The following is a 23969-nucleotide window of genomic DNA, read 5'->3' as shown; positions in this document are numbered from 1 at the left end:
ATTAAAAATTTGCACAAGATGGACATGTGACATATCAAAACACTCAGCACAATGAGGGGAAATACCTCACGGGTATTCGGATCACGTCACATGCTCATGTCTGCTCACCTCCAAAAGTATTGGCACTCTAGCGGTCCAGTAGCTTTCACAATCCTTCTGTCAACTTGCCTCCAAAATGCACCGGCCTTTGCGAATTCTTGCACCGTCAAAGCCAACATCAAAGTTTGTCACGACGAACTTTACAAATCTAGTTCTAGGCATCATTATAGCTTCTCTCTCTGTGATCCACGCAGTATAATAATAAGTAGAATCCCATAATGACTGCAGTATTGACATGAAATGTCCAAACCCTCAGTAGCCACTTTTTGCCAAAAGTATTGGCACCCCATCGGATATTCTGGTGACGTCACTCGACACCACGTAACGTCACGTGTAGCCCCGCCCCCAAAACAAGCGAAATAAAAGATTTGCAGAACATGGACATGTGACATATCAAAACACTCAGCACAATGAGAGGAACTGCCCCAGGGGTATTCTGGTCACACCACGTGACGTCACGTGTAGCACCGCACCAAAAACAAGCAAAATTAAAAATTTGCACAACTTGGACATGTGACATATCAAAACACTCAGCACAAGGAGGGGAACTGCCCCACGGGTATTATGGTCACGTCACGTGACGTCACGTGCAGCCCCGCCCCAAAAACAAGCAAAATTAAAAATTTGCACAACATGGACATGTGACATATCAAAACACTCAGCACAAGGAGGGGAACTGCCCCACAGGTATTCTGGTCACGTCACGTGATGTCACGTGAGGTCACGTGTAGCCCCGCCCCCAAAACAAGCGAAATTAAAAATTTGCACAACATGGACATGTGACATATCAAAACACTCAGCACATTGAGGGGAACTGCCCCATGGGTATTCTGGTCACGTGAGGTCACGTGTAGCCCCACCCCCAAAACAAGCAAAATAAAAAATTTGCACAACATGACATGTGACATATCAAAACACTCAGCACAATGAGGGGAACTGCCCCACGGGTACTCTGGTCACGTCACGTGATGTCACATGTAGCCCCGCCCCAAAAACAAGCAAAATTAAAAATTTGCACAACATGGACATGTGACATATCAAAATACTCAGCACAATGAAGGGAACTGCCCCACGGGTATTATGGTCTCGTCACGTGACGTCACGTTATGTCACATGTAGCCCCGCCCCAAAAAAAGCAAAATTAAAAATTCTCACAACATGGACATGTGACATATCAAACACTCAGCACATTGAGGGGAACTGCCCCACGGGTATTCGGATCATGTCACTTGCTCATGGCCGATCACCTCCAAAAGTATTGGCACCCTAGCGGTCCAGTAGCTTTCACAATGTTTCTGTCCACTCGCCTCCAAAATGCACCGGCCTTTGTGAATACTTGCACCGTCAAAGCCAACATCAAAGTTTGTCACGACGAACTTTACGAATCTAGTTATGTTGGCTTTGTAGAAGCCAACATTCTGATTTCCGTTATAAGCTTATTATTATTATTATTATTATTATTATTATTATTATTATTATTATTATTATTATTATTATTATTATGTTGGCTTTGTAGAAGCCAACATTCTGATTTCCGTTATAAGCTTATTATTATGTTGGCTTTGTAGAAGCCAACATTCTGATTTGAGTTATAAGCTCATTATTATTATTATTATTATTATTAGTAGTAGTAGTAGTAGTAGTAGTAGTAGTAGCAGTAGTAGTAGTAGTAGTATTATTATGTTGATTTTGTAGAAGCCAAAATTCTGATTTCCTTTATAATCGTATTATTATTATTATTATTATTATGTTGCCTTTGTAGAAGCCAACATTCTGATTTCCGTTATAAGCTTATTATGTTGGCTTTGTAGAAGCCAACATTCTGATTTCCGTTATAAGCTTATTATTATTATTATTATTATTATTATTATTATTATTATTATTATTATTATTATTATTATTATTATTATGTTGCCGTTGTAGAAGCCAACATTCTGATTTCCGTTATAAGCTTATTATTATTATTATTATTATTATTATTATTATTATTATTATTATTATTCTTAGACAAAAATTTATTTAAAAAAATGCGGCCCAGGGCGTTCGAGCCACATGCACCAAATTCGGATATGTCGTGGACATGTGACATATCAAAACACTCAGCGCAATGAGGGGAACTGCCCCACGGGTATTCTGGTCACGTCACGTGATGTCACGTAATGTTACATGAAGCCCCGCCCCAGAAACAAGCAAAATTAAAAATTTGCACAACATAGACATGTGACATATCAAAACACTCAGCACAATAAGGGGAACTACCCCACGGTTATTCTGGTCATGTCACGTGACGTCACGTGATGTCACATGTAGCCCCGCCCCAAAAACAAGCAAAATAAAAAATTTGCACAACATGGACATGTGACATATCAAAACACTCAGCACAATGAGGGGAACAACCCCACGGGTATTCTGGTTACGTCACGTGACGTCACGTGATGTCACGTGTAGCCCCACCCCCAAAACAAGCGAAATCAAAAATTTGCACAACATGGACATGTGACATAGCAAAACACTCAGCACAATGAGGAGAACTGCCCCACGGGTATTCTGGTCACGTCACGTGACGTCACGTGTAGCCCCGCCTCCAAAACAAGCGAAATCAAAAATTTGCACAACATGGACATGTGACATATCAAAACACTCAGTACAATGAGGGGAACTGTCCCACGGGTATTCTGGTCACCTCACGTGACGTCACGTGTCGCCCCGCCACCCAAAACAAGCTAAATCAAAAATTTGCACAACATGGACATGTGACATATCAATACACTCAGCACAATGAGGGGAACTGCCCCACGGGTATTCTGGTCACGTCACATGACGTCACGTGTAGCCCCGCCCCCAAAACAAGCGAAATCAAAAATTTGCACAACATGGACATGTGACATCAAAACACTCAGCACAATGAGCGGAACTGCCCCACGGGTATTCTGGTCACGTCACGTGACGTCAGGTGTAGCCCCACCCCCAAAACAAGCAAAATCAAAAATTTACACAACATGGACATGTGACATATCAAAACACTCAGCCCAATGGGGGGAACTGCCCCATGGGTATTCTGGTCACGTCACGTGACGTCACGTGTAGCCCCGCCCCCAAAACAAGTGAAATCAAAAACATGCACAACATGGACATGTGACATATCAAAACACTCAGCACAATGAGGGGAACTGCCCCACGGGTATTCTGGTCACGTCACGTGACGTCATGTAATGTTACATGAAGCCCCGCACCAAAAACAAGCAAAATTAAAAATTTGCACAACATGGACAGTTGACATATCAAAACACTCAGCACAATGAGGGGAACTACCCCACGGTTATTCTGGTCACGTCACGTGACGTCACGTGATGTCACATGTAGCCCCGCCCCAAAAACAAGCAAAATTAAAAATTTGCACAACATGGACATGTGACATATCAAAACACTCAGCACAATGAGAGAAGCTACCCCATGGGTATTCTGGTCACGTCACGTGACGTCACGTGATGTCACGTGTAGCCCCGCCCCCAAAACAATCGAAAAAAATTTGCACAACAAATTTGGGGAACTGCCCCACCGGTATTCTGGTCACGTCACGTGACGTCACGTGTAGCCCCGCCCCCAAAACAAGCGAAATCAAAAATTTGCACAACATGGACATGTGACGTGGATTGTTGTTTACACATTTCGGTCAAAAACGCGTTTTGGATTAAAGCGTTTTGGATTAAAAGGCTTACATATTCCAGTTCCTTAGACTCTTGGGGATTTTTTTTACAAGCATTTGTTTTGGAAAATATTACCCCAGTGAAGAAAGGTAAGCGCCTCCAATTTCCCGTGACTATCAACTTGGATTAAATTAGTATGATGGCTATAAATCATATTATGCTTTGTGTGTGGGCTTAAAAAATTCTGAGAGTCTAAGCTTTCAAACACTATAACATTTTAGCGTGTATTTAATGCTTAAACCTAGTGCTGGGGTGCCTTGGACAGCACGGCGGTCACATATGTTGTTGTTTCTGCCATTTGTATAACGTTTTGTTGTTTTCAACGATCAGTGTAGTTTTTATAATTTTTTATTTCACTTTAAACTAATGTCCTTTTAAGAGCAGCAACGGCTCTTTTAAAAGCCACCCATTAATTAAAATTAAGCGCATTTTTCTTTGTCTCCTCACATTACATAATTTTTTTTTGACATGATATGACACGTATATCACAAAAAATGATAAGAATGACATGAGTAGACAGAAAGATTGTGAAAGCTACTCCTACCTCTAGGGTGCAAATACTTTTGGAGGAGAGTGGACATGAGCATGTGACGTGAACATAATACCCATGGGGCAGTTCCCCTCATTGTGCTGATTGTTTTGATATGTCACATGTCCATGTTGTGCAAATTTTTGATTTCGCTTGATTTCGCTTGTTTTGGGGGCGGGGCTACACGTGACGTCACGTGACGTGACCAGAATACCCATGGGGCATTTCCCCTCAATGTGCTGAGTGTTTTGATATGTCACATGTCCATGTTGTGCAAATTTTTGATTTCGCTTGTTTTGGGGGCGGAGCTACACGTGACGTCACGTGATGTGACCAGAATACCCGTGGGTCAGTTCCCCTCAATGTGCTGAGTGTTTTGATATGTCACATGTCCATGTTGTGCAAATTTTTGATTTCGCTTGTTTTGGGGGCGGGGCTACATGTGACCTGACGTGACCCCACGTAACGTGACCAGAATACCTGTGGGGCAGTTCCCCTATTTGTGCTGAGTGTTTCGATATGTCACATGTCCATGTTTGCAAATTTTTGATTTCGCTTTTTTGGGGGCGGGGCTACACGTGACATCACGTGACGTGACCAAAATACCCGTGGGGCAGTTCCCCTCATTGTGCCGAGTGTTTTAATATGTCACATGTCCATGTTGTGCAAATTTTTAATTTTCAATTCAATTCAAGTTTATTTGTATAGTGCTTTTTACAATAGACATTGTCTCAAAGCAGCTTTACAGAACATAAACACAGAGCAGAAGGTAAACATAATTAATGATAAAGGAAATAATGAATAATAAAAGAAATAAGAATTAACAGAATAAAAATTCTAGATTATTATTAGATGTATATAGTTCACAGTGTGTATGTATTTATTCCCCTATGAGCAAGTCTGAGATGACTCAGGCAGCAGTGGCAAGGAAAAACTCCCTTAAATTGGTAAAGGAAGAAACCTTGAGAGGAACCGGACTCAAGGGGGAACCCATCCTCATATGGGTGACACTGGGGGTGTGATTGTAATATACAGTCAGTTAAATGTGGTATTGGTGTGAGGTTCAAGGACTTCTGATCTCCTGAGTACCACAGAGTCTAACTGGAGATGTCTCAGGATTCTTAGAGTCGGCCTCGGCTCAGTGGACGTCCAAAGGCTTCGTCCCACAGAAGACGTTGGGAGCTGGTACAGTGTCTGGATGCCTCGGGATGGGTACAAAGAGAGAAGCAGTGGAAAGGGATTACCCGTGGGGCAGTTCCCCTCATTGTGCTGAGTGTTTGATATGTCACATGTCCATGTTGTGCAAATTTTTACTTTTGCTTGTTTTTGGGGCGGGGCTACATGTGACATCACGTGACGTCACGTGACCATAATACCCGTGGGGAGTTCCCCTCTTTGTGCTGAGTGTTTTTATATGTCACATGTCCATCTTGTGCAAATTTTTAATTTTGCTTGTTTTTAGGGCGGGGCTACATGTGACATCATGTGACGTCACGTGACGTGACCATAATACCCGTCGGGCAGTTCCCCTCATTGTGCTGAGTGTTTTGATATGTCACATGTCTATGTTGTGCAAATTTTTAATTTTGCTTGTTTTTGGGGCGGGGCTACATGTGACATCACGTGACGTCACGTGACGTAACCAGAATACACGGGGGGCAGGTAGCCTCATTGTCCTGAGTGTTTTGATATGTCTTATGTCCATGTTGTTCAAATTTTTAATTTTTTTTGTTTTGGGGCGGGGCTACATGTGACATCACGTGACGTCACGTGACGTGACCACAATACTCGTGGGGCCGTTCCCCTCATTGTGCTGAGTGTTTTGATATGTCACATGTCCATGTTGTGCAAATTTTTAAATTTGCTTGTTTTGGGGGCGGGGCTACATGTGACATCACGTGACGTCACGTGACATTACCAGAATACCCATGGGGCAGTTCCCCTCATTGTTCTGAGTGTTTTGATATGTCACATGTCCATGTTGTGCAAATTTTTAATTTTCACGTGATGTCACGTGTCCTCACGTGACGTGACGTGACCAGATTACCCGTGGGGCAGTTCCCCTCATTGTGCTGAGTGTTTTGATATGTCACATGTCCATGTTGTGCAAATTTTTTATTTTGCTTGTTTTGGGGGCGGGGCTACATGTGACGTCACGTGACGTGACGAGAATACCCGTGGGGCAGTTCCCCTCATTGTGCTGAGTGTTTTGATATGTCACATGTCCATGTTGTGCAAATTTTTAATTTAGCTTGTTTTGGGGTCGGGGGTACACGTGACGTCACGTGACGTCACGTGACGTGACCAGAATACCCGTGGGGCAGTTCCCCTCATTGTGCTGAGTGTTTTTATATGTCACATGTCCATGTTGTCCAAATTTTTGATTTCGCTTGTTTAGGGGGCGGGGCTACACGTGACGTCATGTGGTGTCGAGTGACGTCACCAGAATACCCGGTGGGGTGCCAATACATTTGGCAAAAAGTGGCTACTGAGGGTTTGGACATTTCATGTCAATACTGCAGTCATTATGGGATTCTACTTATTATACTGCATAGAACAGTACATGCAATTCTTAATGTTGGATGTATTGTGTGTGTGAGAGCTTAGAGGACTTTTCGGAATTCCCCATTCAAGTCTATGGGATGTTCGATCGTCGACTACGGGAAAACCGAAAATTCCGTCGGAACTCCGAAATAAAAACTTCGTCCGGAGTAAGGTCTTAAAGAACCTGTCCGAGTTCGGTGTAAATCGCTCGAAAACTTGCCGAGTTACAAACCACAAAAGTTTATAATGGAAGTCTATGGGAAAAAAGGCCATTTTGAGCTTCCGTACCGGGAATGCCGGAATTCCGATCGCTTAGAAAAATAGAAGCAACAAACTTCAGACCAGGGTCTACGACATATCCGAATTTGGTGCATGTGGCTCGAACGCCCTGGGCCGCATTTCTTTTAATAAATTTTTGTCTAAGAATAATAATAGTAATATTAATAACTAGATTTGTAAAGTTCGTCACAACAAACTTTGATGTTCGCTTTGACGAGGCAAGTATTCGCAACGGCCGGTGTTTTTTGGAGGCGATTGGACATAACGGTCAGTGTTACTTTTGGAGGCAAGTGGACAGAAAGATAGGGTGCCAAAACATTTGGAGGCAAGTGGAGACGAGCATGTGACATCATCCGAATACTCCTGAGGAAGTTCCCCTCATTGTTCTGAGTGTTTTGATATGTCACATGTCCATGTTGTAAAAAGTTTTTGATTTTACATAATTTGGGGTGGGGCTGTGGGACAATCTAAAGGCCAGTCGGTACAATGTTCTACAAAGCCAACATAATAATAAGCTTATAACGGAAATCAGAATGTTGGCTTCTACAAAGCCAACATAATAATAATATTAATAATAATAAGCTTATAACGGAAATCAGAATGTTGGCTTCTACAAAGCCAACATAATAATAATAATAACTAGATTTGTAAAGTTTGTCGCGACAAACTTTGATGTTGGCTTTGATGATGCAAGTATTTGCAAAGGCCGGTGCTTTTTGGAGGTGAGTGGACATAAGGGTCAGTGGTACTTTTGAAGGCAAGTAGACAGAAAGATTGGGTGCCAAAAAATTTGGAGGCAAGTGGGGACGAGCATGTGATGTCATCCGAATACTCCTGAGGAAGTTCCCCTCATTGGGCTGTGTTTTGATATGTCACATGTTCGTGTTGTGCAAAATTTTTTATTATCACGTGACGTCATGTGATGTCATCTGAATACACGTGAGGAAGTTCCCCTCGTTGTTCTGAGTGTTTTGATATGTCACATGTCCGTGTTGTAAAAAGTTTTTTGATTTTGCATATATTGGGGGCCGGTCTGTGGCACAACCAAAAGGCCAGTCGGTACACCAATGTAAACCTTTGTTCAGAGCATCACGCTTAAGGAGCCGGCCGAGTTTGGTGTAGTTAGTTCGAAAGCTTGCCAAGTTATAAATCTCCAAAGTTTATAATGGGAGTCTACGGGAAAAAAGGCCAATTTGAGACCCAGTACCGGAAGTACCGGTACTCGGATCGCTTAGAAAAGTAATAGCAACAAACGTCAGACCAGGGTCTACAACATATCCGAATTTGGTGCATGTGGCTTGAAAGCCGTAGGCCGCATTAAATTTTATAAATTTTTGTCTAAGCTTAAATAGGAAAACAGAATGTTGGCTTCTACAAAGCCAACATAATAATAATAATAATAATAATAATAATAATAATAATAATAATAATAATAATAATAATAATAATAATAAGCTTATAACGGAAATCAGAATGTTGGCTTCTACAAAGCCAACATAATAATAAGTATGCAAGAGAATAAGAATGTGCTTTAGCAAGCACATTAATAAAGTTTGCCAAAGTTATAAGCAAAATATATACTGTGGCCTTACAGAGATAGACGGATTGAAGAATCAGAATCAGATTTATTGGCCATTATTTGTACAATATACAGCAGCAGTAGTGTGTAATATACAGATGATGTGATGACTGACTGTCCTGATAATGCAGTACTTATGATAAGAAGCAGTGAATATAATTAATTATGGTGAGTTGTTGATCAGGGTGATTGCCTGTGGAAAGAAACTATGTCCTATGTTCCTATGTCTGGCAGTTTTTGTAAGCAGAGTTTTGTAGCGCCTGCCAGAAGGGAGGAGCTGAAAGAGGTTGTGTCTAGGGTTCAGTGGTGATTTTCCATGCCCGGTGTCTGGTTCTTGTGTCGTACAAGTCCTGGAGATTGGGCAGGAGGGCACCAATTATTTTTTCTGCTGTTTTTACTGTGCATTGCAGTCTGTTTCTGTCCTGTTTAGTTGCTGCACCAAACCAAATGGTGATGGATGTGCACAGGACCGAATGCGGTGTAGAACAGTTTCCTGTGGCAAATCGTACTTCCTTAATTGGCGTAGAAAGTACATCCTCTGCTGGGCCTTTTTGATGATGGAGTTTATGTTGCACTCCCATTTCAAGTCTTTGGAAATGGTAGTGCCCAGAAACTTGAAGGCCTCCACAGATGACACTGGGCTGTTAGATATTGTGAGGGGAAGTAGTGTTGAGGGGTCTTTCCTAAAGTTCACTATCATCTCCACAGTTTTGAGGGTGTTTAGCTCCAGACTGTTCTGACTGCACCATAGCACCAGCCGCTTCACCTCCTGCCGGTATGCAGACTCATCGCCATCTTGGATGAGACCGATGAGCGTAGTATCATCTGCAAATTTCAGGAGTTTAAGGGAGAATAACAGTGGGGAAAGGACACATCCCTGTGGAGTGCCAGTGCTGATTGTCCGAATGCTGGAGGTGACACCTCCCAGTCTCACCTGTTGTTTCCTATCTGTCAGGAAGCTGGTGATCCACTAACAGATGGAAGGGTTAGTGAGCCTTAGGAGTTTGGAGTGGAGAATTTCCGGAGTTATAGTATTAAAAGCCGAACTGAAGTCAACAAACAGAATCCGGGCATATGTCCCTGTGCAGTCCAGGTGTTGCAGAATGTAGTGCAGTCCAATCTTGACTGCGTCGTCCACTGATCTGTAGGGGATTCAGCATCTGTTCTGTGACAGTCTTTAGGTGGACCAATACCAGCTGTTCGGAGGTCTTCATAACAACAGATGTCAGAGCATCAAGCCTGTAGACATTCAGTCCAGTGATGGAGGGTTTCTTGGTTCTTGATTGTAGAAAGTTTAAAGCAGGAGGGAACTTCACACAGCTCCAGAGATCTGTTGAAGATATAGGTGAAGATAGGAGCCAGTTGATTAGCACATGCTTTGAGACAGGAGGGGGAGACCCCGTCTGTGCCAGGGTCTTTCCTTGTCTTCTGTCTCTGAAAGAGTCAATTCACATCCCCTTCACAAATCGTGAGTGCAAATTGATTGCAAACCTGTGTTGAGGTCGTCAGCCAGGTCTTTGTTTGCTTCAGTGGGAGATGGGGGGTGACTCTTGTAGTTCATGATGTCTTGCAGGCCTTTCCACACTGACGCAGGGTTGTCATCTGAAAACCTGCTTTTCAGCTTTTCAGAATAGCTTCTTTTGGCTATACTGATCTCCTTTGTCAATAGGTTCCTGGCCTGCTTAAACAGCGTTTTGTCCTCCCCTCTTCCTTGGCTTGTAGTTTCTTCAGTTTGGCTGTGAACCATGGCTTGTTATTACTGTACTTGCAGAAGGTTTTGGTTGGAACACACGTCTTCACAAAAACTGATGTACAATGTCACAGTGTCAGTCAGTTCATCCAGGCTGTCAGTTCCAGCCTCAAAGATACTCCAATCAGTGCAGTCAAAACAGTCTTGTAGTTCCTGCTTTGCCTCACTGGTCCATCTCTTCACTGTTTTTACTACAGGCTTAGTAGATTTTAGTTTCTGCCTGTATGTTGGAATAAGATGGACCAAGCAGTGATCAGAGTTCCCCAAGGCTGCCCTGGGTACAGAGCGATATGCATCCTTTAGAATTGTGTACCAATGATCCAGTGTATTTTTTTTCTCCCTTGTGGGACAATTTATATGCTGTCTGTATTTGGGAAGTTCAAGTGTTAGTTTTGCCCTGTTAAAGTCTCCAAGAATAATAAAAAGAGAATCCGGGTTGTTTTGCTCCAAGCCAGATATTTGGTTTGCCAGGTTTTGCAGTGCATCACTCACGTTGGCCTGTGGTGGAATGTAAACTCCGGTCAGTATGAATGAGGAGAATTTGGTGCCTGGATACCTTGCACTGTACTCTAGGGGGTACCAGATTCCACCAACATCCTCCAAGGGCTTCTATGCTCTGTCATAAAAAAAAACTTTTAGAAAACAATAATACCAAGGTGGCCGAAAACCAAAATGGCAGACACTCATTTTCAGAGGCAGGGTCCTCTACTGTGATTTGGTTCCAAATTTATAGGCATTTGAATTTTTTCTTCTGTTCTGGTATAGAAGCATGTGTTGCCAAATTTCATTAAACTTGGTGGGTACCCAACATTCCCCTAGTAATAAAGCACAGAAAAATTTGGCATGACTCCAACCAAGCATTGCAGATTTGCAGGCTCACTTACAGTTTTGGTGTCCTAAGCACTATTCGGACGGGATTAGTTCGACGTGGGGACGTGGGGGTAAAGTAATTATTACCAGAGCTTCTCGGTGATTTTAATCCCGTCCGAATGTGCCATCTCGGTAATCATTACGGACAATTTCAGTAAAGATTACGGCGACTTTTACCTTCTGTAAAAAGGTCCGGAAAAATTACCTCAGGTAATATTAATCCGTCCGAAAAGACTAGCTGTAAATATGTACGGTAAAATTCCATAATTTCCTGTTTAAAAGTAGTTTTTGGCGCGTTTTCAAGCATGGAGGCGCCAAGTTGTCTGTTTGCGCACGTGATAACAGGAAGCAACGTCATACGCACATGACGACAAGGAGGTTACTGTGGTGCGTAAAACGAGTTACCCCTCCCGCTTCTGCTAGTTTTACTGAGATGTCTTGTCCCGTGTGAATTGGCCAATTAATATTACAGACGTCCTGAGGTAAAATTGCATTACTCCACCTCCCCACGTAGAACTAATCCTGTCCGAATAGTGCTCTAGTCATAGAATTTCAGTGAGCCATTTTTGTGACATGGCTTATTTGGATGCTTTACTGGAAAAAGGTGTACATGCCTTTAGTTGTCCAACTAGTGGTTTGAGATGCATGGCTCCTTCATTACTGCTTGCAGCAATATTTATGATGATAATGATGATGATGATGATGATGATGATGATGGTTTATGGCTAATGCTGCTGTGATATAACTGTGTTTCCAATCAGTTATGTAACATGTTATCAGACTAAATTTAAATATACCCTTTGTGTTGTCTATTTCCGGTGAGTTCTATAGCCAGTGAGCTGTCAAACAAAACTAGGCCCAACATCGACTTTAAAGATGGGCTACGAAAGATGTGTGCTGGAAAACAACCTTGGGTGACATAGGCCAGGTTGCAAGAGTTCGAAGCCTAATAGATGCTTCAGGGCTCTCAAGTTTTGAAGACAGGCAAGCGTGACATCTCCAACCCCCATGACTGAGGACAATGTTTCAAACCGACCATCGAAAATACCTGCTCTAATGAATGTTTTTTTTTTTCCATTGGTTGTTAAATCTTACCCAGATAGTGCTATTTTCTGATTGGCTATTGTGTAGCTTCTTTTTTTGATTGGCTGATAAGTGTCAGGCTCGATTAAGAACTGAGACACGCGTCATTCCTGCCCGTTATCATATTAAATATATGATAAATAGTCAAAAAGTTTTTCTGCGTGAGAAATACGACGTGTGGCGGGAGAGCGTGAGAAAAGACCCAAATGCGTGACTGTCACTCTCAATGCGTGACACTTGACAGCCCTGATGCTTTATTTAGCACTTTATTAAATATTTTTATTGACTGTAAATCAGCACGGAGCCTGAGTCTAACAAGTTAAACACTGTATGAATAATTGTAGCGAGAGGTCAAGACATGACCTAAAAAAGTTTAGAACTTTAAAAGGTAGATTACACCTCTCAATGTTTTACCTAAAGTCGGAACTTCACATTCGCATCGTTTCCACACGGCCCCATTGAGCGAACGTACACGTAAAGTTCGTTTAGGTAGTTTTCTTTATTACGCTTGCTTTGCTGGGCGTTGTTTAAACTATAAGCTGCGGGTATATTTTCTCTTTTGTGGCACTATATTAAAAAAATTCAGCGATCATGTCCAAAGTTGATGTTCGGCTCCGAATTCTGTGTATTCACGGCTATCGGCAAAGCAGCGCCTCTTTCCGAGAGAAGACTGGAGCTTTGCGAAAACTTTTGAAAAAACAGTATGAATTGGTGTACATTGATGCGCCACATGCAGTCCCAACTAGTAACGGTAAGTGTAGGAAGACCTGCACATTTATACACTTATCTAATCATGTGCACAGTGCCGAATATCATGCCGGTACAGGTCAAGTGTAACAATGTCAATTAGTGGGATGTATTAGGGCGGAAGTGCAAAGTAACTTATAAAAGTAGTCAAACATAAGGATCTGAACGAATTTGAATGGCAGTTTGGTGCCCATGGTTCGCTAATGTTTACCTGAGCATAAGTTAATAACATTCACATTACTCAATACAACCAACAGAGGCAGTAACTTTTGCCTATTTGTACATTATCTGCCCACAGTGGATTGATGGAGGCCAACCCCCAAAAATGGGGAGACCAACACTTATCACGCTTCCACAAACCTCTGTGGTGAACACAAGACTTTAGTAGTGCCTGCCTGATTGCCATCCCCTTCATTGGAAAAAAAGTATGTGAACCTGTAGGAGTAGGATTTAATTTAAAGGGGCAACTGAAGCCAGGTGCCACATTTACCTGGCTTCAATTGCCCCTTTAAATGTAATCCTACTCCTACAGGTTCACATTTTTTTCCAAACAAATATATTTACAGTTGAATAATTTTGCTCACTAAATAAATGTAAAATGTATCATTTTTGTTTATCATCGGTTTATTTGTGTTCTCTTAGCCAGGTTTCAGACTTAGATAAATATATAACAACAATCTTATATAAAAATAATCTCATGGTCCTAATTATGGATTAATGAAGAATATTGTTAAAGGCTAACAAACTTTCTAGTGACACTGTATATGAATTTACGGGCTTTATTATAGGGATTTATTAGAAGCATTTAGGTGTATTGGATCACTCACCTAAGTGCTATGTTGGTTCCCCTATTCTTCCTTCTAGACAAGCTGTGCATACAGAATTTAGATAATTTCATTACATTTACAGCATTTGGCAGATGCCCTTATCTAGAACGACATACATTTTTATCTCATTTTATACAACTGAGCAATTGAGGGTTAAGGGCCTTGCTCAGGGACCCAGCATTGGAAGCTTGGTGGACCTGGGGTTTGAACTCTCCACAATCTGATCTCTAGTCCAACAACTAAACCATTGAGCTACCACATCCCCCACAGATCAACATTTCAATATGTATCGTGCTCAGTAATTATTATATTTGGATTGCTTAAATTATTCTAACTGTCTAATTTTTTTTCAAAGTTTTACCAAAACATTGTACATTATGTTACTCAGTCTTCAGTATACAATTATATTCACATGCAATTGGATTTCAATAATTTGTAAATATGATCATAAACAGCCTGCCTATGCCTATTTATATTTTGACTGTTCTTGCTCATAATTGACCAAATCAGTACACGCCGTTTTGTAAGGAAACAAAAGCACAGAAATTAAAATAGTGGTATGGTAATTTGGAAATTTTGAAAATTCATGTATTGTTCACTTGCTCTCTACTCAGACATTGATTTGCAAGAAAAGACTCCAAGTGTCGGTGATAATAAGAGTGGCTGGTGGTTCTCTGATGTCCAGGATCACAGCTTTGATGCCAGGCAAGAGTGTGAGAGCAGCTTTGGATTGGAGCAGAGTTTGGAGGCTGTGCGGATGGCTGTGAAGAACCTGGGTCCCTTTGATGGCATCCTGGGCTTTAGTCAAGGTGCTGCCTTTGTAGCCATGCTGTGTTCTTTGCAGGAGCAGAAACTAGATCCTATCTTTAACTTCCGGTTTGCCATCCTGGTTGCTGGTTTCCGCAGTGCCTGTGCCCAGCATCAGTACTTTTACAAGGGTGTGAATATCACGATGCCCTCGTTACATGTGTTTGGGCAGGACGATAAGGTGATTCCAGAGCAGATGAGTCGAGATTTACTGTCCCTTTTCATAGGAGCTGACATCCTCACTCACCAAGGTGGACATTTTGTCCCTGCTGCATCTGCACACAAGCACATCTACCAGGAGTTCCTAAAGAGATTTTAATAAAAGCAGGACACACGTACAAAAACTACAGCCAAAGTCTTTATGAATGTAATTTAATATAAGGAAACCTAAAGTTTGACACATGTCTATCACACCCAAATGTGTTTTTGAACATTCCATTCCAGATGTCACTTTTGCTTCTGAAATCCACAAGAGCATTAGAATTTGTTAAAGGTTGAAGTCAGGGCTTGGTGTAGGTTGGTACCCTTATGGTTTTGATGATCAGGTGTCCACAAACCTTTGGCCAGCCAGTGAAGTGTGTGTGTTTAGTGGTCATGAGAAGTGTTGCTTATATATATTTTTTAATTATTAATATAGGAGAATTTTGTCTACACTATGAAATTTATCTTTTATTTACTAGATCTTACTAGACTACATGTCTAATTTTGGAATCAGAATCAGGTTTATTTGGCAAGTGTGTTGACACACACAAGGAATTTGGTTCCAGCTGTTTGTGACTCTCAGAAGTACAGACACAAAACACTATACAAGACAAGATAATACAGACTATACAAGACAATGCAGATGTGATACAATATAGACAGTATGGGTATTAAATATGAATACAGAATATATGATTGATCAGTTATGTACATAAAGTGTGAGAAGTGCATGGTAGTGCAAATAACAGTATTGTGCAATATTATGCTTTTGTACAATATGTAGAAGTAGTCAGTGTAATATATACAGATGATGTGATGACTGACAGTTCTGATAATGCAGTACTTATAGATATGAAGCAGGGAATATAATTATGGTGAGTTGTTAATCAGGTTGATTGCCTGGGGAAAGAAACTGTTACTGTGTCTTGCAGTTTTAGTAAGCAAAGTTCTGTAGTGCCTGCCAGAAGGAAGGAGCTGAAAGAGGTTGTGACCAGGGTGTGGAGGGTCAGTGGTGATTTTTCCTGCCCAGTTTCTGGTTGTTGTATCGTACAAGTCCTGGGGGGTGGGCAGGGGGCCACCAAATATTTTTTTCTGATTGTTAGTGAAAGTAAATTAAAAGAAAGAAACCATTTCTACAGAATATTATAGCAGAGGCATTGCGTATATTGAATTAGTTTATTTTTAAACCAAGATAAAATCTCAGATTGAATGTTTCTCTCTCTCACATACACACACACTCGGACAGAGATGAGTTTAAAGGGCAAAAAAAAGGGTTATGTTTTGTACTGCAGAAGTAACAAATCTATTGTCCGCATTTTGTGAGCGTTTTCACTGAGTACTTATATGAGCCTGGAGTTATAAGCATAATGCGGGTAAAATGCTTTTGGTCTTTATCTATGTCATATGTGTCAAACTCAACGCCCGCGGGCTAAATGTGGCCCGTGAGAGCTGAAAAGGTCTGATTATCTTATAATAAATAAGTCAAAAGGGTGCATTGACCATAAACTACATTTCCCATAATGCATGCTGGTCATGTGACCCAAGAAGTGATGGCATCCCACCACTAGATTGCAGTGTTTCCACATCAGTGCCATTTTCCGAATTAAGAAATACAATGATCCCAAAATGTCCAGGAAGAGAAAAATTGATGCAGATGGGAGGCTGTTTCAAGAAAGATACAGTACTACAACACTATCAAGAAAGATACAGTACTACAACTTTGCTGCTTTTGATTATTTTACACAAAAATTAAATGTTTCTCTCTCTCTCTCTCTCTCTCTCTCTCTCTCTCTCTCTCTCTCTCTCTCTCTCTCTCTCTCAGTAAAGAACATTTTAAACCGTTCTATAGTGGATACCTGTCCTAATAGCTCTAATTATACAACTAGCACATTTTATAGCTTTAAAAATGTGAATGTGATACACCTGTTCTAAGAAGAAAAAAGAAATGATTGAGATACACACACACATACAAGTATACTCTCCTGTTCCCATATAATTACACACATACACACAATTTTCAGATATTGTTCATCAGCTGTAGATGTTTCAACTGGCCCTTGGCGACCATGGCTGTAGACTGTTACCTTGCGCTGTTGCCACAGTAACAATCTAAAGCCACGGTCACCATGAAGACAGCAGAGCTAGGGAGGTGTGACAGTTGGCATAGTAACTGGGAACATCATACTCCCATTGGCTTACAGGATGCAACACCAAAGTTGCATAGACAAGGACTCACCCAATACAATCCACTTCACATTTCCTGTTTGCATCATATCAAAATGAATGCATGCTACCCTGGCTTTGATTTTTGTGTAATTATATTATTTAGAAATTGAATATGTTTCATTTAAAAGGATTTGACACTTTAATATGATGATTATACCTGATTAAATGCAATATAGCAGTAAGGTCATAAGCTAAAATATTATTATTACTACACAATTAAGCAATCTTGGTGTATACTGACTGACATCTGTGATGTTCAAATTAAATCGATGTAGAGAAAAAACTAGAAATAGGAGCCATAACCAGACTTCAGTAGCCATGACTGTAGACTGTTACTGTGGTGTTAGACTCTATAAGCAGTAAGCAGTCTAGAGCCAAGGTCATGATGTGCTGGCTCACACTGCACAGACTCGCAGCTGGAAAAGATAAACACCAGTTTGAGTGCAGGAAGGCTGTGTTAGGTTCACCTGACTTTGATCAAACACTAAAAAAACTTTTGTTTTTTCTTTCTAATAATTTCGAGACATTTTAAATAACTCCTTACTTGAATGTAGTATAAATGATTCAAAATGTACTATCATTGTATTATTATTATTATTATTATTATTATTATTATTATTATTATTGCTTAACTACTGCATTACATTGAGCTAAAAGCGTTTCAAAGCAGAATGATTAAGTCATAAAAAATAAATGTATTCCTTATAAAGTCGACATGCACTGTGTCCATATATACTGTGCTCATTAGTTCATTAGTTCTGGTGCAACGATTCAGAACAGAAAACACTTCACAAGGGCTAGTTGTCATTATCCTAAACCATTTTAAGTTTCGTAAAGTTATCATCTTGACTGGTAGACAAAGTTCAAGAGCGATGATTGTTCTACTACTGCTCTGTGATGGTACGGAATATCGTGCAGTTCCACTGTCCATGGTTCTGAAACACAACCTTTTTTTTTTTGCATATTAAATTGGGAAAGTATTTGCCAATACACCACAGACGTACAATACAGTCTTTGTGGATGATGTATCGAAGTTCCACAAATTTTAACGAGGTCGTTTAAAACTAAGCTTTATTCTACCATAAAAAGAATTAATGGTTGATAGATTTACCATTTCCTTTTGTCTGTAATGCTTTTTTCTGTTATGACATTGTCTATGTCAGTTTATTATTTTAGACTGTTACTATATATTTTAAGCATTTTACGATTCACTTACTAATTTTAAACGTCCGACTTTCGTAAAGACTCGATGGCTATACCGCAGTCATTTTTTTTGTGTGTGTGTTTGGGCGCTGTCTCTTTAAAACTTTACAGTAGGTGACTGCGAATTATCTGCTAAGTGCGCAAGAGTGACGCAGACTTGACTTCAACGCAAAGAAGACGTCACTGAGTTTTAATAAGGAAAACGGAAGTGATGGGCAGAAAACTCTTGAGTCAAGTCAAGAAGATCTTAACAGAATGTAAGGGAAGAGGGGTTTCATGAGCTCTTTCGTGTATCTGCAGTAATTAAAAACACTTTGATCACCGCAAATATGTGTGTCAGGGATGACAGAAACACACTGACATATGTGGTTATTTATATAAAATTAATTAACTTTTCTGTGCACAGTTTAAGAGATTTGGTAGACAGCCTATAAAAATCACATAATTTTGTGATATATCTGGGCGCACAAAACATAATCATAACAATTTAACTGACATTACCCTTTTATATTTTAACATTCATAGAAAAAAGCTAGTCGAACTAGCTGATGAAAAGTGCACAGGGTTCTATCTGCCTACTCTCTGTGCTTTTTACAGACTACATGCTGCCCACGTGCGAGAAAAGTGACTCACACTGCAGTATCTTTCAAGTCATCCTCAATAGGCCGTAAAGCTCCTAAGACATGCTCATCAAAAATATCTGGTTTATATTAAATTATAGTCTACGAGTTTATTAATTAATTCATTTATTTATGAAATGGCACATAAATATCCTGCAAACAACCTGTTTTATTTTTAACAGTTTACATGTTTAAGCACCACTTCATATAAACTCGGAAGGTAAAATTTTATTTTCTTCGAATACTTAAGAAGCTTTTCATAATGTATTCGAAATTATGAGAGATGCCGGCTCCGGTGCCCTCCAAGACCATTTTGCGCGATTACTTGCTCGGTAATGAGAATGTGCATATAAAATGCAGTACGACGGTGGTCTCTTACCTAAATGTCTCCATATGGGCCGCTGTCCACCCTCGTCTTCTTTTCCTCGTGGAAACTAGAGGCTCTTTTCCGATCTTGCCATCTACTTTGCGCTTTTTATAGAGACCTCATAGTACTAGTAACCGGAGGGGAGGAGGACTCATTCACTAAAAAGCAGCACCTACACAAGTGCGTGTTCGCACCACGTCATTGACGGTGCTTTGCTGTCTTAAAGCGGGCCGGACTCGGACCGGTAAACGGATACCGGTTTTGGCATGTGTGCTTTATGGCCTGTTGTAATGTCAAAAAATCATGGATGGGTACCAAGTACTCGTTCTTTGTATATCATGTAAAACTAAAATCAATGACTTTCACTTCAACTATGCACACTTAAAATGAAAATGTAATGCAGATTTTTACGTGCGTGTTAGGTAAAAATATGATGCATATATAATCTACATTTAATCTTTAAGTGATTACTCCAAACTAGTACAATTTGTTCGGCACATGCAAACGGCAGTTATTGCGATTGCAATTAGTATTTCAGCTAACTCTGAGTTGTTTACACACATCATTTGGAAGAGGACAGCTCTCAACAAGAACCTGCAGCGAACATGTATTCTTTAGTTATTTAGTGGCCATGAAGGAAGGGGGCGGCACGCGCCATTTATGCGTAATACCAGTAAGCCGGTAGTGAGTATCCGAATGCCCATTTCTGGCTAATGACTGAGGGGAACCCAATAACGTAGGAGGGCAAATAGGCGGTCCCTTGTCCTCCGAAACGTGGGATGATTAAAGGAGCAGAAACAGTGTTTTTCCCGAAACAGACTACTTTTCAGCACTATATTTAATATTCAGGTTGATTATTTGATTTATATTCTACCGACTAGCAATGCAGAATATTTAGCAGATAGTCTGGCACTTATGTATACATACAGTTCACACCAGTCACATCAAAACTGCCTAATATTGTGTTGGTCTCCTTTGTTCCACCACAACACCTCTGACCTCTGAGATTTGATATACAGTATAGACATTTGCAGCAGTCTTGTAACTTGCATCAGATCCCACAGAGGCTCAAATGGATTGAGATATAGGGAATCATCCTCAACACTATGAACAATCTTATCATGTTTAGCAAACCATATCTATGGTTCTATTTGGTTTTCACATATAGTAAGAGATACAGTGTTCTAGTGTTTCTTCAGTTGGTTCTTTGTGTAATTAAGTTATTAAGTAATTAATTCTTAGCTCTTTAAATGCATTCTAATTTAAAATCCTTTCTAATAGGGAAAAAGATCCTTGTAGTGTTCTAGAACATAAACCTTTAAGACAGGAGTTTAAGGAGTCTAAACCATTTTTCTCTTAGAAAGACAATTGAAGAATCCTTAAGGTTAGAGTCTAGATTATACCGTATTTAAAAATAAAGGGAAAACGTGTATTTTGAAACTAACATATATCCATTGTAATGTATGCCTAGACCAGCAAGAGAAATGCTGTAAAAACTTTATCTGTCATTAAAAGAAATGTGTTAATCCCGGAAATTTCGTGAGTTGTGAAGACTCTGACTACCTCTTTGTTGGTAGAGACACATGTTCCTCACTATTCTACTTCTCATAGTTCCTTTTCTTAGCAACAGATCAATTCACATTTGTTAATTAAGCCAGCAGTTTAAAGTCTAAAGTTGCCAGGTAGGTATAAATTACAATTAGATCATTCACTAAAATGGTTGTTTCAAGCACATCATATTCCTAATATTTTTTAAATACTGCAAAATTGTATTTCACAAGACTGCATATTGATAACCTCTCTGTTTATAATCAATATTATATTTTGCAGTTAAATTGAAATTAAAAATGAAATTAAATGTACACATTTTAAATGAATTAAATGTACACATTTTAAATAAATAAATAAATAAATAACAACAAAAATAAATATAGCTTCAAGCAGCGATTCCGGTGTCAAGCTGATCAGATGTGCTCAGAACATGTCACTGATGAACCATACCAAGTTTCGTAGCGATATGGCATTGTTTTTAAAATCATGTTGCCACTAGGTGGCGCTGTCACAAAATGTTGCATGCACCCTCAGGTCATGACTATAATGACATATCCCAAGTTTCGTGTCGACACGCATAAGTTTTGCGAACATACGGCCTCACGTCTGTTTTGGCGTGCTCGCCGCCATGTATGTTGCGATGGTTTGGTATCGTTTGACTCAGCATGCCTCAAGGAGTCTAACAACACCTCCTTCATGATTTAGACTAAAGTTTGCAGTAGTTATAAGTGAAAATAGCTGTTTTAAAAATCTCGTGACCACTAGGTGGCGCTGTCACGAAACATTGCATGCACCCTCAGGTCCTGACTATAATGACATATACCAAGTTTCGTGTCAACACGCGTAAGTTTTGCGAAGATACAGTTTCATGTCTGTTTTGGTGTGCTCGCCACCACACAAAATGGCTGTCGAAAACCGTTTGGTATCGTTTGACTCAGCATGCCTCAAATAGTCTAACAACACCTCCTTCATGATTTTAGACTAAAGTTTGCAGTAGTTATAAGCGAAAATAGCTGTTTTTCAAATCTTGTGACCACTAGGTGGCACTGTCACAAAACGTTGCATGCACCCTCCGGTCATGACTGTAATTACATACACCAAGTTTCGTGTCGACACGCATAAGTTTTGTGAAGATACGTCCTCACGTCCGTTTTGGCGTCCTCGCCACCATGTATGTTGCCAGGGTATACGAGAAGGCATGGGTCTATCAAAAAACTTTTGATAAATTTTTGTCTAGGGTGTCTCTAGATGCTAGATACCAAAGGACATGCAAATCGGACAAACAGTCTAGGAGGAGTTCGAAAAAGTAGGTTTTAGGGAAAATTCAAAATGGCGGAAAGGTATCCATGACGGAAATGATGTCATATGGTGTATTCGAATCGGCATGAGCAAAGGATCCAAAATATGCAAGAACTGTGTCTCTAGGCCTTACCAGTCAGCAGTTATGAACATGAACATAATTGGATGTTTGGACTGTTGGTGGCGCTAAAGGGTTTGAGCTAGACACACCAAAGTTGCTAGAATAACTTCTAAGACTTGCCTCTACATGTGTGCCAAATTACATAACTTTCCTACATACGGTTCTATGGGCTGCCATTGACTTCAATGGAGGAAGAGGAATAATAATAATAATAATAATAATAATAATAATAATAATAATAATAATAATAATAATAAATATAGCTGCAAGCAGCCATTCCGGGGTCAAGCCGATCACATGCACTCAGAACATGTCGCTGATGAACCATACCAAGTTTCGTAGCGATATGGCATTGTTTTTAAAATCTCGTCGCCACTAGTTGGCGCTGTCACAAAACGTTGCATACACCCTCAGGTTATGACTATAATGACATATACCAAGTTTCATGTCGACACGCATAAGTTTTGCGAACATACAGCCTCACGTCTGTTTTGGCGTGCTCGCCGTCATGTAAGTTGCAACGGTTTGGTATCGTTTAACGCAGCATGCCTCAAGGAGTCTTACCAACACTACCTTCATGATTTTAGACTCACATTTGCAGTAGTTATAAGCAAAAATAGCTGTTTTTAAAATCTCGTGGCCACTAGGTGGCGCTGTCATGAAACGTTGCATACACCCTCAGGTCATGACTATAATGACATACACCAAGTTTTGTGTGGACACGCATAAGTTTTGCGAAGATACAGCCTCACGTCTGTTTTGGCGTGCTCGTCACCATGTATGTTGCCACGGTATACGAGAAGGCATTGGTCTATCAAAAAGCTTTTGATAACTTTTTGTCTCGGGTGTCTCTAGATGCTAGATACCAAAGGACATGCAAATTGGACAAACGGTCTAGGAGGAGTTCGAAAGATTAGGTTATACGGAAAATTCAAAATGGCGGAAAGGTATTCATGACGGAAATGATGTCATATGGTGCATTCGATTTGGCATGAGCAAACGATCCAAAATATGCAAGAACTGTGTCTCTAGGCCTTACCAGTCAGCAGTTATGAACATGAACATAATTGGATTTTGGACTGTTGGTGGCGCTAAAGGGTTTGAGCTAGACACACCAAAGTTGCTAGAGTAACCTCTAAGACTGGCCTCTACATGTGTGCCAAATTACATAACTTTCCTACATACGGTTCTATGGGCTGCCATTGACTTCAATGGAACTAGAGGAATATGAATAATAATAATAATAAATATAGCTGCAAGCAGCCATTCCGGGGTCAAGCCGATCACATGCACTCAGAACATGTCGCTGATGAATCAAACCAAGTTTCGTAGGGATATGACATTGTTTTTAAAATCTCGTTGCTACTAGGTGGCGCTGTCACAAAACGTTGCATGCACCCTCAGGTCATGACTATAATGACATATACCAAGTTTTGTGTCGACACGCATAAGTTTTGCGAACATACAGCCTCACGTCTGTTTTGGCGTGCTCGACGCCATGTATGTTGCAACTGTTTGATATCGTTTGACTCAGCATGCCTCAAGAAGTCTAACAACACT

At 40.4% G+C, this 23969-nt stretch overlaps 1 protein-coding gene across 1 annotated transcript; it reads left to right on the top strand.

Moving 5' to 3' along the window:
* The first annotated feature begins 12874 nt into the window (after positions 1 to 12874).
* Positions 12875 to 15234, top strand: ovca2 (OVCA2 serine hydrolase domain containing). The gene is made up of 2 exons (XM_027137478.2): positions 12875 to 13191; positions 14629 to 15234. The coding sequence occupies exons 1-2, from the start codon at positions 13032 to 13034 to the stop codon at positions 15138 to 15140; spliced, it is 672 nt and encodes a 223-aa protein (XP_026993279.1). The 5' UTR covers positions 12875 to 13031; the 3' UTR covers positions 15141 to 15234.
* Positions 15235 to 23969: the final 8735 nt, after the last annotated feature.

Source organism: Tachysurus fulvidraco, chromosome 20 (assembly GCF_022655615.1).
Source record: "Tachysurus fulvidraco isolate hzauxx_2018 chromosome 20, HZAU_PFXX_2.0, whole genome shotgun sequence".
Taxonomy (NCBI): domain Eukaryota; kingdom Metazoa; phylum Chordata; class Actinopteri; order Siluriformes; family Bagridae; genus Tachysurus; species Tachysurus fulvidraco.
Note: the sequence above shows the minus strand (reverse complement) of the source record. Positions and strands in the feature narration are given on the sequence as shown.

What these genes read in the sequence shown, in the direction of transcription:
- ovca2 (XM_027137478.2), top strand. Translation starts at nt 13,032, where the DNA reads ATGTCCAAAGTTGATGTTCGGCTCCGAATTCTGTGTATTCACGGCTAT. An exon ending in TGCAGTCCCAACTAGTAACG is followed by an intron (nt 13,192 to 14,628) that starts GTAAGTGTAGGA and finishes CTCTCTACTCAG; the next exon opens with ACATTGATTTGCAAGAAAAG.